Source organism: Arachis ipaensis, chromosome B3 (genome assembly GCF_059453495.1).
Source record: "Arachis ipaensis isolate K30076 ecotype BB chromosome B3, ASM5945349v1, whole genome shotgun sequence".
NCBI classification, from domain to species: domain Eukaryota; kingdom Viridiplantae; phylum Streptophyta; class Magnoliopsida; order Fabales; family Fabaceae; genus Arachis; species Arachis ipaensis.
The window spans coordinates 97,512,969-97,529,025 of NC_142438.1; the positions used below are offsets into that span (position 1 = coordinate 97,512,969).

General features: G+C 34.9%; 1 protein-coding gene and 1 non-coding gene across 2 annotated transcripts; both read right to left on the reverse strand.

Annotated features, from left to right (window-relative positions):
- Positions 1-268: 268 nt before the first annotated feature.
- LOC107630676 (luminal-binding protein 5) lies at positions 269-3,744 on the reverse strand. The gene is made up of 8 exons (XM_088506904.1): positions 3,557-3,744; positions 2,789-3,056; positions 2,488-2,702; positions 2,141-2,383; positions 1,538-2,017; positions 1,282-1,436; positions 1,102-1,184; positions 269-1,007 (listed from the first exon to the last, which is right to left on the reverse strand). Exons 1-8 carry the CDS (start codon positions 3,609-3,611, stop codon positions 500-502), a joined length of 2,007 nt encoding a protein of 668 aa, XP_088363030.1. The 5' UTR covers positions 3,612-3,744; the 3' UTR covers positions 269-499.
- Positions 3,745-11,723: 7,979 nt separating this feature from the next.
- Positions 11,724-11,827, reverse strand: LOC148571705 (small nucleolar RNA R71). The gene has a single exon (XR_015907972.1). It is a non-coding gene; the product is annotated as a small nucleolar RNA R71 (small nucleolar RNA).
- Between the last annotated feature and the right edge of the window lie 4,230 nt (positions 11,828-16,057).

Sequence of the window (16,057 nt, forward strand, 5' to 3'; positions counted from 1 at the left end):
CGAGGAAGAACTTTGCCATCATGTGGTTGTTGAAATTATTTAGGACTTAACCTTGGTCATATTTAAAAGAGCTGTATCTTATCAAAGCTTCGACTTATGCTAGATATTAAATCTTTATTGTGTAATGGGTTTCCTGTATCCATAACCCCGGTTTAGCTTCATTATTGATTAACTAATTAATTTGTAAAGTTTTTAATGAGTTATGGGGAACCAGCTTTCTTCGTAGTCATTCAATGTGCATAGCGCTTCCGAAGCTAACAGAAAAACGTGTCCCGAAGAAAGCTAATAGTGAAATTTTATCTAAACCCGTCAATAAGCAAGAAAGAAATACAAGTAATTCTATGAAGTATCTTTGCCACCAAAAATACAAGAAATGGGGACATTTTTCTGAATTCCCCTCCTATCAGAATCAACATACTCAACCTAAACTACTACTTTCCCATAAATTCCAGCCTCGGCTTTTGTAGAACCGGCCAAAACAAAGTTTGAGGAAAGATGTCTAGAGTTCATCGTGAGAATCATCCTCGTCCTCTCCAGAAGCACCACCACCAGGAGGCCCACCCCCACCTGACCTCTGATAGACCGCGGTGATAATCGGATTGCAAACAGCTTCAACCTCTTTCAGCTTCTCTTCATAATCTTCTTTCTCCACTGTCTGGTTGTCATCAAGCCATTCCAACGCTTCCTTCACTGCAGCCTCGATTTTCTCCTTTTCATCAGATTCCAACTTGTCGGCCAGCTTGTCTTTGTCACTGATCTGGTTCTTCATGTTGTAAACATAAGTTTCAAGAGCATTGCGGGCATCAATTCTCTCCTTGACCTTCTTGTCTTCCTCGGCAAACTCCTCTGCCTCGCGAACCATTCGCTCAATTTCCTCCTGGCTCAGGCGTCCTTTCTCATTTGTAATGGTGATCTTTTCTGATTTACCAGTGCCCTTGTCTTCTGCTTTGACGTTTAAGATGCCATTTGCATCAACTTCAAATGTCACTTCAATTTGAGGGGTACCCCTGTTCAGTTGACAACCAAGATACAGATGAAGTCCTCACATCAACGCGATAGAACTTATTAGAGAAGCCTGAATGATAGCAGGAAAAAACAAACCTTGGAGCTGGTGGAATTCCAGACAGATCGAATTTCCCAAGTAGTCGACAATCCTTTGTAAGACTCCTCTCACCTTCAAATACCTGATCATTTATTAAGGCATCAAGTTAGAATCAATCCCCTTCAGCAATTCAAGTTCATTGTCCAGTTAGACATTACTAATTTATAAGAGAAAAGTACCTGAATGGAGACAGTAGTCTGCTGATCCTGGTAGGTAGTAAACACCTGAGATTTCTTGGTAGGGATAACAGTGTTTCTGGGAATCAACTTTGTCATCACCCCACCAACAGTCTCAATTCCAAGAGTGAGTGGAGCAACATCCAGGAGAAGGATATCTGAAACAGATTGCCACATAATAACAAGATTGATTAATAACTGGCATTCTACCTGCATCATTAAAACTTATGAGTGACCAAGTACATAAACTATAGTATACCTTTGGTTTCATCACCACCCTCTCCGCTCAAAATGCTTCCTTGGACTGCAGCACCATAGGCAACTGCCTCGTCAGGGTTGACACCCTTGTTGGGCTCCTTTCCATCAAAGTAGTCCTTCAAAAGCTGTTGCACCTTTGGAATCCTTGTGCTTCCACCAACAAGAACAATCTCATCGATCTGGCTCTTTTGTAATCCAGCATCTTCCATTGCTTTCTTCACAGGCCCCATTGTCTTACGGAATAAATCATTGTTCAACTCCTCAAACCGAGCTCGGGTAAGTGGTTCGGAGAAATCAACACCATCAAAAAGTGATTCAATTTCCACTCGGACCTGGTGCTGGCTGCTGAGAGCTCTCTTGGCACGCTCAGCCTCTCTCCTGAGCTTGCCAAGTGCTCTGTTGTCCTTGCTAATGTCCTTTCCATGCTTTTTCTTGATCAATTTAATGAAGTATTCCATTATTCTCTGATCAAAGTCCTCACCTGGTGTTAAGGTGAGAAGAAATAACAGGCATTAATTGCAGAAAGAAAATTTGAATCGAAACTATCTTTTCCTGCTTAATTTCAAATTATTCTATTTTGTAGTGAAAACTGAAAAGTACTCACCTCCAAGATGAGTATCTCCGTTTGTAGCAAGGACCTCGAAAACACCATTATCGATCGTCAAAATACTGACATCAAAAGTCCCACCACCAAGATCAAAGACAAGGATGTTCTTCTCGCCACCTTTCTTGTCCAATCCATACGCAATTGCAGCGGCAGTGGGCTCATTAATAATCCTAGCCACATTCAGACCGGCAATAACACCAGCATCCTTGGTGGCCTGCCTCTGAGCATCATTGAAGTAAGCTGTAAATTTGAAAAGAAAATGACAAAAATTAGAATAAAGTCAAAAAGCAGGAATCTAACAATCGAGATGGCATGAGAAATCAATCATAATTTGGTGGACTTACCAGGGACAGTGACAACAGCATCATGGATTTTCTTTCCAAGGAATGCTTCAGCTGTTTCCTTCATCTTAGTCAAAACCATGGCACTGATTTCCTCAGGGCTGAACACCTTGGTCTCACCATCTTTAATCTTTACCTGTATGTAAGGTTTCCCATCCTTGTTCACAATCTTATATGGCACAAGCTTCATGTCTCTTTGGACTTCCTTATCTTCAAACCTGTAAATACATACACGTGAGTTATATGTCCAAGAAGTCCGATTAATTAACATAAATTAACAACATGAATATTCCTCAGTCCTCACTTTCTTCCAATAAGCCTCTTGACATCAAAGATGGTCCTTTCGGGGTTGACAGCTGCCTGATTCTTGGCAGCCTCCCCGATCAGTCTCTCGCTGTCGGTGAAAGCAACCCATGATGGGGTGATACGGTTACCCTGGTCATTGGCTATGATCTCAACATGGCCATTCTTATAAACACCAACACAAGAATAAGTTGTTCCAAGATCTATCCCAATAACTGTACCCAACTTGGTTGCTTCCTCTTTTGCAATGGAAATTGCAAACATACATCCTGTGAAATGGAACATTCTCAACGTTAATTGCAACACAAACTCTGATTACCAAATGAGATGTATAATCAAATCATGTAACGGCATTATACAAAGACATTTTTCTTCTCTGAGAGAATTGAAATCAATGATCTGAAGGTGCAAGTAACAAACAGATACGTAACTATCAATAGGAAGAGGAATATTATATAGCTGTTTCTATTTTAATTCATGAAAAATAACAAACAAGTACAGGATCAATTTAAGTTTATGCTTGCAAATCTAAACCCTGACTAAAAAAAAGAGTTTGAACAATATTTAAGACATTTGTGCATCGCTTAATAGTGATTTGTATTTCGAGGTGTTCTGTCAGTCACATCAGAAGAAGAAGCTACCGCAGTAAGATCCAAACACTATCTTCTGAGTGAAAAAAATGATCCATGAATATCGGAGATCGAAACAATGCAGGGGAAAGTATGGAAACGAAGAGAGAGAGAGAGAGAGAGAGAGAGAGAGAGATTACCGAAGGAAATGATGGCGAGAACAATGAGAGACCCGCGAGCCCACGAGCCAGTCATGGCGTCACCGTGTTGTAGTTGCGCTCTGTAAAGGGTGAAGTGGTTGTTAACGGTGGTGTTGGGTTTTCAGGTGGCGAAGTTGATGGTTGGTTTGTTACTTGTTAGATTGGTTTTCGTTTATTGAATGAAAAATGGTGCGCTCCGTTCGCCCTTCGCGTTTTATACTGGTCACTCCCGACTAGAGCGAGACTTAGAGCATGTCATTCATGCTGACGTGGACCAATCGAAGCTCCTCAATGAATCGTTTCGCCCAATAGCAGTCGTCCATCCAAACACGTCATACCTTGTCGACTCTATAATAGCGAGACTTCTCTTTTTAATGCAAGCAACAATCTTTTAGCCATTATCCAATGATTTAAAAAAAAATGTTGTTGTTACAATTATTTAATAATATAATTTTGGATAAATATACTTCTTGTCCCTTAAATTTGGTAAAAAAATTTTCTAAATTTTATTTTATTTTAATTTTTTTTTAAATTTTCAATTTGTATCAAATATACTTTCGATGGTTAAATTTTTAAAAAATTTAAAACTAATCTAACAATAATGCATAAAAATTATGTTTGATTTACTTGTGTTGATAGTTATTCTTATAAAATTGTTATTGAATCAGTCTTAAATTTTTTGAAAAATTAGCCGATAGGAGTATATTTGATGCAAATTGAAAATTTCTACGACAAAATTAAAATAAAATAAAACTTAAGAGTATTTTTAAAACATTTGTCAAACTTCAGAAACAAAAAGTATCTTTTTTCCTATAATTTTTTTAGCAATCTTGCGATAAATCTAATTTTTTTTTGGAAATTAAATTCAATTAAATTAGTTTAAACTTAACTAAAATCATATTTATTAAAGCATGTTAGACATGTTCCAACTCTTAATAACACACATTCTGTGCTCTTTAATATAACTACATTTTTCTTCGCATGGTTTCTTTTCATTGTTATTATTTTATTGTTGTTGCTATTATTACAATTTTTTTTCGTTTTCTCCTTCTCTTTTTGAATGGTTTTGCAGTGTTATGTATTTTTTATTTGATTTTTTTTTATTTTTTTTATTAAGAAAATAAAATATAAATTATAAGAAAGTGAAATAAGAAAGAAAGAATAAATAAGAAAAGAAAAAGAAGAAGAGTTTTAAATTTTGTAAAATTTATTAGAAAATAGCATCAAAATTTTTTAACCTTGACACAAAAGTTTTTCAATTTTGATATTAAAATTTCTTAACCACAACACAAATTTTTGTTAAGAAGAATTTTGATGAAATTTTTTAACGATGACATAGATTTTGGTTAAAGAGAAGGAGGAGGAGAAGGATGAGGGAGAATAATACTGGGATTTATGAAATTTGGCATAGAAATTTTTTAATTTTGACATCAAAATTTTTTAATCGTATTAATTATAACTAAATGAATCGTTAAACTTGTGATATCTAACTAAGAAGAAGATGATGGTGATGATAATGAAGGAGGAGGAGAAAAAGAAAGAAAAGAATAAATCAAATGAAAAAAAGAGGAGGAGGAATTGAGTTATGCAGAATTTATCAAAAAATAAGATCGAAATTTTTTAATTGTAACATGTTCTTATTAACAGGGGTGAAACAAAAATGATGAAAATGTGAAAGAAAACAAGGAAGATGTATGAAAATGTTAAATTATGTAGAATTTATTAAAAAAATAGCACCGAAATTTTTTAACTGTGATATAGAATTTTTTTAATTTTGACAATAAAATTTTTTAATCATGTCATTTATTATTAAATAAATTATTAAACTAATTATATAATATTTAACTAAGAGGAGGAAAAAGAATAAGATGATTATGATCATCATGATGATAATAATAAAAGAGAAAAAAAATCAAATAAAAAAAGAAGAAAGAAGAAGAGACTATGGTAACACGATGACTATAACAAAAGTAAAAAAAGATACACTCAATACTTAATTGGACTTAATTAAAAATTCTGCTTAATTATAAAGCTTTTTCGTTTTTAAGGTTATATATAAAGTGACCATATTAAAAATAAAATAATAATAATATTATTATTTATGATTTAATATACAACTATTTAATTCTCTGAATTATTTTATGAAATTTTTAATGATCTTATTCTCACATATTCATGTCCTATTTTCTTTGTCGATCAATTTCTAAATTCCACAAAATACGATTTCTTTATTAAATATTAATAAAAAAGGTTATTGTGAATAAAATTGGAAGTTTATATATACATTGTACTCACCAAAAATTGGAAGTTTGAAACAACAGTGAAATGCAAGCGTTTATTATGCCCTAATAACAACCTTACATGTTATGTGTTGATAAAAAAAAATTAAAAAGAATAGTAAAAGTTTGGATTTGTTGAATTTTATTTATTATATCAACTATATTAATATTAAAAATAAATAACTAATAATCAACTCTTATTATATTGGGTTAGCAATATATATTTTATCTGCGGGTATCTAATTCGATCCAATTCGTTTGGAGTAGGGTAGGCTACTCAACCTGCTGCGGATAGAGTAGAGATTGGTTTGGATATGCTTGCGAGTAGGATAAGATACGAGTTTAGGGTGTATTTTACCTGCACTCTATATATAACACATATTTTATAAAAATTAGATATATAATGAAAGAGACAAGAGTTGAATTCACAATTTTTTTCATGTAATGACTTGTAATAAGTGAGCAATAACTAAATTAGTTAGTATTTTGTTGCGAACAAAATGAATTTGTGAATTGTAATATGAAGTTTCTAATGGTAAAAGAAAAAGAAGAAGGCACTCATAAAGGGACAGAAATTTAGAATAAAATAGAATTATATTATAGTTGAAAATTTTGGTCAAATTAAAATGTATTGGTTAAAAATTTTAAATAATTTTTAAGAATTTAAATAATTTTATGAATCAAAATTTATCTTTTATTAATATGATGTCATTTTGTTTTTTGTTAATAGATTTATTGATGTCTAAATTTTTCATAATAAAAAATAATTATTTACCCTAATATTAATCACGAATAAGTGTTCTTAGTCAAACCCTTTATTAGTTTTTTACTTTTTAAGCTTAGAGGAGCTGCATCTTTTGCGTCCCATAGCAATGTGTAATTGTGTATTTTTGGCCGGTAATATATTCGAATGTTAATGGCCATTAATTTAAAAGGACTTGTGACCTGCAAAATAAAAGAAACCCGAAACCCCATATAAACAGTACATTACATTACAAAGAAACATACTACACATCAAGGCCCAAAAATGAAAACAAAAGCCTAACGTTCTTTCGTATCATCGTCCAAAAAGCAATCTTTTCATAAAATGTAAAAGGATTTAGACAAAATCTATGCTATTTGTACACCCAAAAAGAAAAAATAAAAATCTATGCTATTTCAAGTGTGTTGAAATGTGTGAAGTGCAGGGGAGGCCTAAGACAAATGGTATACCTATATGCTTCTTACAAACTGCATTTGGGTTCAAATTCCAGTTGAGACTGGATGTTGTTAAGAACCCATAATGTGTATCATGTAATGTATGTGAGTGTGTTATGTGAATGTGTAAAATATGGGTATAATGACTAAAATTAAAAACTGTCCAATTATAACGGTCAATACCTTAACAAAATAATAATAATAATAATAATAATAATAATAATAATAATAATAATTGATCCGTTACTTTATAATTTAAATTTTATTATGCATTATAAATCATAATTTGATTTTATTTGCTTTCATTCTAAATTTATAATGGACGATTTTAATATACTATTCCGACTTAATGACCAATAGTCATAACATCAATTCTATTCATTAATTCTATGCCTATAAATAATGACGGATCTAGAAATTTTAAATAATGGGAACAAACATATAGCATAAAAAAATAACAAAAAAATTATAAATAAATCAAAGCACATAAAAATAAATGATATGAACATATTAAATGTTAAATAATTATTTATTATTATAAATATTGATATATTGATAAGGAACAACATGTTTATTAATTCATTTTTTATAAATAATAATAATAATAATAATAATAATAATAAATGAAATTAATCAAGATAATCAAGATGATAAACAGATTATCTTCTAATCAATAATAAAAGTAAAACATATTTTTTTATGAATTATGTACGACAAATGTTAGTCTAGAAAAAATTTATACACAAAATCTCTCATATTCTTATTATATATTTTATAGATTATTTAATAATTATTCAATCATTTAATAAAAAAACCAAAAATTAATTTCAAATAATAATAATAATAATAATAATAATAATAATAATAATAATAATAATAATAAAAATAAAATAGTTAGTTACTTAGATAGATAAAAAATTTAAAATGTATTATTGTTTCAATTAATTTTTAAATATTTTTTAATTAAATTTATCTTTGAGAACTAATTATTAAAATACATGTTGAGTAAAAAATTTAATTTACTAGTAAATATTAAAGTTGAATAGAAAAAATTCAAGGATATAAACTTCTACTAAATAAATTTATTAATCAAATAATACTATAATAAAATTTTGTTTTTTATTAAATTAATTTAATATATATTTTTATCTTATAGTTTTAGATACAAATTAGAGTTTATTTTTTATGTAAAAATTTTATATAATTGTCCAATTATATTTATTTTTTTAGATAATTATTTATACAAATGTAATTAATATAAAAGGTAGTTATTTTTTATATATGGTGGTATATAATTAGATACAGTATAAAATTACTTTACATTAACCGTGTTCAAAATTTAATTCTAAAATTAAAAAATATATAAAATTAAAGGTTAGGCGTATTTTTGAAAAAAAAAATTACAAACCTTAGGTACAAAAAGTATACTTTATCCTAAATATTTTAACACAAAATTTAATAGGTATTTTTTTGACGTGAGAGTAAATATAATTTTTCAATGGAGACATATATATTTATATATATACTTTTTCACATTCTTTTAAAATGTTAGTGGAGACACTTGCCTCCAAAAAGCAAAACATGGATCCGTTTCTGCCTATAAAAGATACCTATTTTTATATATTAGGAGGAATTATATGATAAGCTTTATAAGTTCTATTTCATATCTAATATTTTATATTCATAAAATTCATATATTTCTTAAACATTGATTTTAGCGTCGGATTTTATAAGTTCTATTTCATACACACCCATCGTATTCTTTGGCGTTCGAGCTATACTCATTCCATAAAAAAAAGACGCATCATAACAACACAAGAGACAAATTATATCTCAAATATTCATCCATATAACAACAACAATAATAATAAGATCCTCTTAAGAGAATGAGAAAATTAATGACAATAAAATACTGAACCCATCTACACAATCACATTTAAGATGTTAACTTGAATTTTACTCAAATAACTTAGCGTATCAACTTTTTGAATTTTGATTTCAATCAAAACCAAAAGAAAAAAAGTTATTATGAATAAAATTAGAAGCATATTTTGTAGTCACGAAGAGAAAATTGTCACATATAGAGTCAACTATCTTTATCATAGAGACGAATCAATTATAATATCAGTCGTTGGGGTACAGTAACACCACATTTGGAATATGAAATGATTCATCATCTTAACTTGTGGCCACGTTATTTGTTGTTATAAGACCGCTTAATTAATTAATTAGTTGACCTGATAAATTAGACCTCTCTCCTGATGCCAGGGCATCTTGGCCAGTTTTACTGACCTTTTCTTTATTGTTTTTAGGTTAGTTTCATGCATTTCTTTAGGAAATAAGCTAGTTTTGGATAAATATTCACTTATGCCTTGACTCAAGCATACATTGTGTATTTTACATGATTTCATGAGGATTTTGCATAAGTTTAGTGACAAATATTATGTTGCATTACTCATGACTTGGACTAGAGCTTTGATGCACTTTGTTGCTTGATTTCAGGACCAAAATGGAGCAAGAAAAGGGGAGGTAATTTGCAAAGATTAATGAGAAAAGTGATTGCCAATAACACTCTCAAAAAGCCATCAATGCCCACGTTAGAGAGTCACGTTAACCAAGTTAACGTGAACTCTAACGTGGAGAAAAGAAGTGGAGCCAACGTTAGTGACACTCAACATTGTCACTAACGTTGGCAATTACTCATAAGTGGCCACGTTAGAAGCCACGTTAACCTAGTTAACGTGGCCTCTAACGTTAAGGGGGAGGGAGAGAAGCCAACGTTAGTGACACTCAACATTGTCACTAACGTTGGCCTATGGTGCTAAGTACCACGTTAACTCCCACGTTAACTTGGTTAACGTGGGAACTAACGTAGAGGATGAAGAGTTGTCGACAACGTTAGTGACACTCAACATTGTCACTAACCTTGAAGCAACCACACAACCCCCAAGAGTCACGTTAACTTCCACGTTAACTTGGTTAGGGAGCTCTGTTGTAATTTGATGGATCAATTCTAATTTTCATTGTTCTTCTTCTATCTTTCCTCTTGATTTTACTTGAAAGCTTTCGATCTTCATCCAATTGAGTAGTTATCCTGGAAGAGAAGCTATTCAAACTTGGATCTCTTTTGAACCTTGGAAGAGGAATGAAGAGATCAAGCTAGAAATGTTTTCTCATGCTGGACCAAATTGGGTTTGGATGGGTATGTGACTGTAACCCTCTCAATACTTGGTTTGGGAAATGCATGTGGTATAATCAGTGACCATACTTCATCTCTTCTCATGAGCAATTGACCAAGGAATTGGCTATTGATCAAGATTTGAGAGATTGAATTGCAAGGAATTGTAATTCAATCACTTAAGATTGCCAAGGAGATCAATGAGTGCATTGATTGAGGAAGAGATGAAAATGAACTTGATCCGGAGAATTGCAACATCTCCTAAGCCTAATGAACTCCCCATCTCTAATCTTACCCATTCTCTTTAATTTCTGCGATTTACTTTTATGAGCAAATCCCCCATTCCCATTTATAATTCTGCAATTTATTTTCAGTCATTTACTTCCATTCATTTAATTCTAGCATTTACTTTTCTGTTATTTACATTCCCGCCATTTTATTTTCTGCAACTCTCAACCCAATTTCTGGATTCGCTCAACTAGAACATTCTTCTAATTAAAGTTTCTTGATCAATCAATCCCTGTGGGATTCGACCTCACTCTATTGTGAGTTTTTACTTGACGACAACTCCGGTACACTTGCCGAAGGAAGATTTGTTGAGAGACAAGTTTCCCCCGCATCAAGTTTATGGCGCCGTTGCCGGGGATTGATTGTGCATCAACAATGATTAGATTGGAAGATCACTAGATTGAGCATTTTATTTTGTGAATTTCATTTTTCTGTTTGAGTGATTTACTTTTTGTTTTAGTTAAACTTCTTCCCTTCTCCCTCTACCCATTTGTTTTTCTTTGTTATTTTCAATTCTGTTTGCTAACCTACTAACTGTTTGATATATTGTATCACCCACAACTAACAATAACTCTGACACAAATACTGTCTGCACCTATTTTCTCTGCTTGTACTTGTTGGTTGTATGACAGGGAGAAGAAGTGGGGCTTCAACTTCCTTTGATTCTGAACCAGAGAGAACCTTCCTTAGACTAAGGAGGGAGGCAAGAGGAAAACGAGTAGTTGGTGCTGAAGAAGAAGAGGAACAGTTTGAGAAATACTTTAAACCAAACATGGAAGAAAACATGGAAAATCATCATGAAGAAGAGACTCACAACCATGGCAGAGGAGGTGGAGCAAATCATGCTGGGGAGGATAGAAGAGTTTTGGGCTCTTACATTAATCCAAACCCAGGCAATTGTGAAAGTAGCATCCAAAAGCCAACAATCCATGCCAACAACTTTGAACTTAAACCACAGCTCATCACCCTTGTTCAGAACAACTGTTCGTTTGGAGGAGGTGTTCAAGAAGATCCTAACCAACATTTGACCACCTTTCTGAGAATATGTGACACAGTGAAATCTAATGGTGTTCATCCTGACGCCTATAGATTGCTCTTATTTCCCTTCTCACTCAGAGACAAGGCAGCCAAGTGACTGGAATCCTTCCCAAGGGAGAGCTTGACAACTTGGGAGGATGTGGTGAACAAATTCTTAGCAAGATTCTACCCTCCTCAACGAATCAATAGGCTGAGAGCTGAGGTTCAAACCTTCAGGCAACAGGATAGTGAGACTCTGTATGAAGCATGGGAGAGGTTAAAAGACTTAACAAGGAGGTGTCCACCTGACATGTTCAATGAATGGGTCCAGCTGCACATTTTCTATGAAGGGCTCTCTTATAAGTCAAAGAAGGCAGTAGACCATTCATCTGGAGGGTCTTTGAACAAGAAGAAGACCATTGAGGAAGCCATAGATGTTATTGAAACAGTAGCAAAAAACGACTACTTCTATGCTTCCGAAAGAGGGAACACAAGAGGAGTGATGGAGCTAAACAATGTAGATGCTCTGTTGGCCCAAAACAAGCTCATTACCCAGCAGCTGGCTGACCTCACCAAGAAGATGGAGATGAACCAAGTAGCAGCAATCTCCACTTCATCAACAACACAAGAAGGAGTAAACCAAGAAGCAGAAGGGAGTCAGGAGCAAGCCAACTACATTGGGAATTCACCAAGGAAAAACTATGATCCATACTCCAAGACTTACAACCCTGGATGGAGAAATCACCTGAACCTTGGGTGGGGAAGTGAGCAAGATCAAAACCAAGACCAGAGACGTTACAACTCCAACAACAATGCAGCTCACCAGCAATTCACCCAGAGGACATCTCAACACCCCCACAACAACACTTCTCCACACACTTATCAAAACCAAAACAGCACATCTGCTCCGAATCACTCATCAATTGATGACAAGCTCTCTAAGATTGAAACCTTCATCGAAGGAATATGCAGAGACATTCAAGACAGTAAAGCATTCAGAGAGAAAGTGCAGTCAAACATGCAGAATCAAAATGCTGCCATCACAAAACTGGAGACACAAATCAGCTATCTTTTTAAGCAGCTTTCAAACCACAATTTTTGCTATGATGCCCATTCAAGCAAAAGGGAGGAGTGTCAAGCTATCACACTTAGGAGTGGGAAGGAACTAAAGGAACATCCCCAAAAACCACTAGAAGAAAGCTCAATTGAAAAGGAAGAGGAGCAAGATGGAATGCAACCCCCACGCCAAGTTTGCAGAAAGAGAAAAAGATACCCCAACTCAACGTCTCAAGAGCTCCATACCCCCAGCTATTGAAGAAAAAGGAAGATGACAACCAGTTCTTGAGATTTTTGGAAATCTTCAAGAAGCTACAAATCAACATACCATTTGCTGAAGCCATAGAACAAATGCCACTTTATGCCAAGTTTTTGAAGGAGCTAATGACTAAGAAGAGAAGCTGGAAGAACAATGAGACTGTGATACTAACTGAAGAGTGCAGTGCTATCATTCAGCATAAACTACCTCAGAAACTGAAGGATCCTGGGAGTTTTCAGATCCCTTGCATTATAGGAGAAATCACAGTAGAAAAGGCTCTTTGTGACTTAGGGGCCAGCATCAATTTGATGTCAGTAGCTATGATGAGAAAGATGAAAATTGAGGAGGCTAAACCAATAAAAATGGCTCTACAACTGGCAGACCGATCGTTCAAATTCCCTCACGGGATAGTGGAGGATTTGCTAGTAAAAGTAGGAGATTTCATATTCCCAGCAGATTTTGTGGTGCTGGACATGCAGGAAGACGCCAAAACCTCCATCATTTTGGGAAGGCCATTCTTGGCTACTGCTGGAGCTGTCATTGATGTTCAAAAGGGTGACCTCACCCTTAGATTACACAATAAAAAGATGATATTCAATGTGTTCAAGGCCATGAGTTATCCACCGGAACAATTGGGGGAATGCATGAGGTTAGATGCACTTGAGGATGAAGTGCAGGAGAATTTTGAAGAAGATGAACCTGAAGAGAACGAGAGATTGGTGGAGGAAGAATCTGAATCAAGTGAAGAGGTAGCTACAACAGAAACACACATACTAGATGCACCAAAGGAAGGGAGCGAAAAATCAGAAGCACCCAAACTTGAACTCAAAGCATTGCCACCCACTCTCAAATATGCATATCTAGGAGAAAATGAAAACTATCCAGTAATCATAAATTCATCCCTCAGTCAAGATCAAGAGGACGAGCTACTCAAGGTGCTGCGGGAGCATAAGGATGCCATTGGATGGACCCTTGCTGACTTGAAGGGAATCAGTTCAGCCATATGCATGCATAAAATACTATTGGAAGATGACGCCAAGCCATCCATTCAATCCCAAAGAAGGCTGAACCCAATCATGAAGGAAGTGGTACAAAAAGAGGTTATGAAGCTTTGGCAAGGAGGAGTCATATACCCAATTTCGGACAGCCCTTGGGTTAGCCCCATACATGTTGTACCAAAGAAGGGAGGGATCACTGTGGTTACCAATGAGAAGAACGAGCTCATACCTACAAGGACCGTCACAGGATGGCGGATGTGCATAGATTACAGGAAACTCAATGAGGCTACACGAAAGGACCATTTTCCCCTTCCATTCATGGATCAGATGTTGGAAAGACTTGCAGGGCACGCTTATTATTGTTTTCTCGACGGTTATTCAGGATACAACCAAATAGTGGTTGATCCAAGAGACCAAGAGAAAACCTCATTTACCTGTCCGTATGGAGTGTTTGCCTATAAGCGCATGCCATTTGGGTTATGTAATGCCCTTGCAACTTTCCAACGCTGCATGCTTTCTATCTTTTCAGATATGATAGAAAAATTCATTGAAGTTTTTATGGATGATTTCTTGGTATTCGGAGATTCTTTTTCTAGTTGCCTACATCACCTCGCCTTGGTATTGAAAAGGTGCCAAGAGACCAATTTGGTCTTGAACTGGGAAAAATGCCACTTCATGGTGACAGGGGGAATAGTCCTTGGTCACAAAGTCTCTCACCAAGGCATTGAGGTTGATAGAGCTAAAGTGGAACTTATTGAAAAACTACCCCCACCCAGTGATGTCAAGGCAATTAGAAGTTTTTTAGGGCATGCTGGTTTTTACAGAAGATTTATTAAAGATTTTTCAAAGATAGCCAAGCCCTTAAGCAATCTCCTCGTATCTGATACACCATTCATCTTTGATGAAACCTGCATGCTAGCATTTGCACATTTGAAAATGAGGTTATCCTCTGCTCCTATCATTTCCCCACCTGATTGGAACCTACCATTTGAATTGATGTGCGATGCATCTGATTTTGCAGTTGGGGCAGTGTTAGGACAAATGAAAGATAACCTAGTTCGTGTGATATACTATGCTAGCAAAGTCCTTAATGAAACTCAAAGAAATTATACCACTACTGAAAAGGAGTTGCTAGCAACAGTTTTTGCATTTGACAAATTTAGATCATACCTCATTAGTGCTAAAGTGATCGTTTTTACAGATCACACAGCACTTAAATATTTGTTTGCCAAGCAAGAATCGAAGCCAAGACTAATAAGGTGGATCTTACTGTTGTAGGAATTCGATATTGAAATCAGAGACAAGAAGGGAGTGGAGAACAAGGTGGCAGATCACTTATCTAGAATCCCTCATGATCAAGGTGGAGAAAATGATACAAGTGTTAACGAGCTCTTCCCTGATGAGCAGTTGATGACAGTTCATAAAGCACCATGGTTCACAGATATTGCAAATTTCAAGGCAACTGGAGCATTACCACCAGGGATCAATAAACATCAAAAGAGGAAGCTCATGAATGATGCAAAATACTTTGTCTAGGACGAGCCATATCTCTTCAAGAAATGTTCAGATGGAATTCTTAGAAGATGTGTCTCGGAAGAGGAAGGGAGAGAAGTCCTGTGGAACTGCCACGGTTCATGCTATGGCGGGCACTTTGGAGGGGACAGAACTGCGGCAAAGGTGTTACAAAGCGGATTCTTTTGGCCCACTCTTTTCAAGGATGCCAAAGAGCTAGTAAAAAGTTGCAATGAATGCCAAAGATCTGGAAACCTTCCCAAAAGAAACGCCATGCCACAAAATTTTATCTTGGAACTTGAACTGTTTGATGTGTGGGGAATTGATTTCATGGGACCATTCCCAACCTCATATGCAAACAATTACATCCTGGTAGCAGTAGATTATGTTTCCAAGTGGGTAGAGGCTATTGCAACCCCAACTAATGATAACAAGGTAGTCATGAACTTCCTCAGGAAGAATATCTTTAGCCGGTTTGGAGTCCCAAGAGCCCTCATCAGTGATGGAGGGACCCACTTTTGTAATAAACCATTAGAAGCTCTCCTCTTACGATATGGGGTAAAACACAAAGTAGCCACACCTTACCACCCTCAAACAAGTGGGCAAACTGAGATATCCAACAGAGAGCTGAAGAGGATCCTAGAAAAGACTGTGGGCGCATCTAGAAAGGATTGGTCGAAGAAGTTGGATGATGCTCTGTGGGCATACAGAACAGCA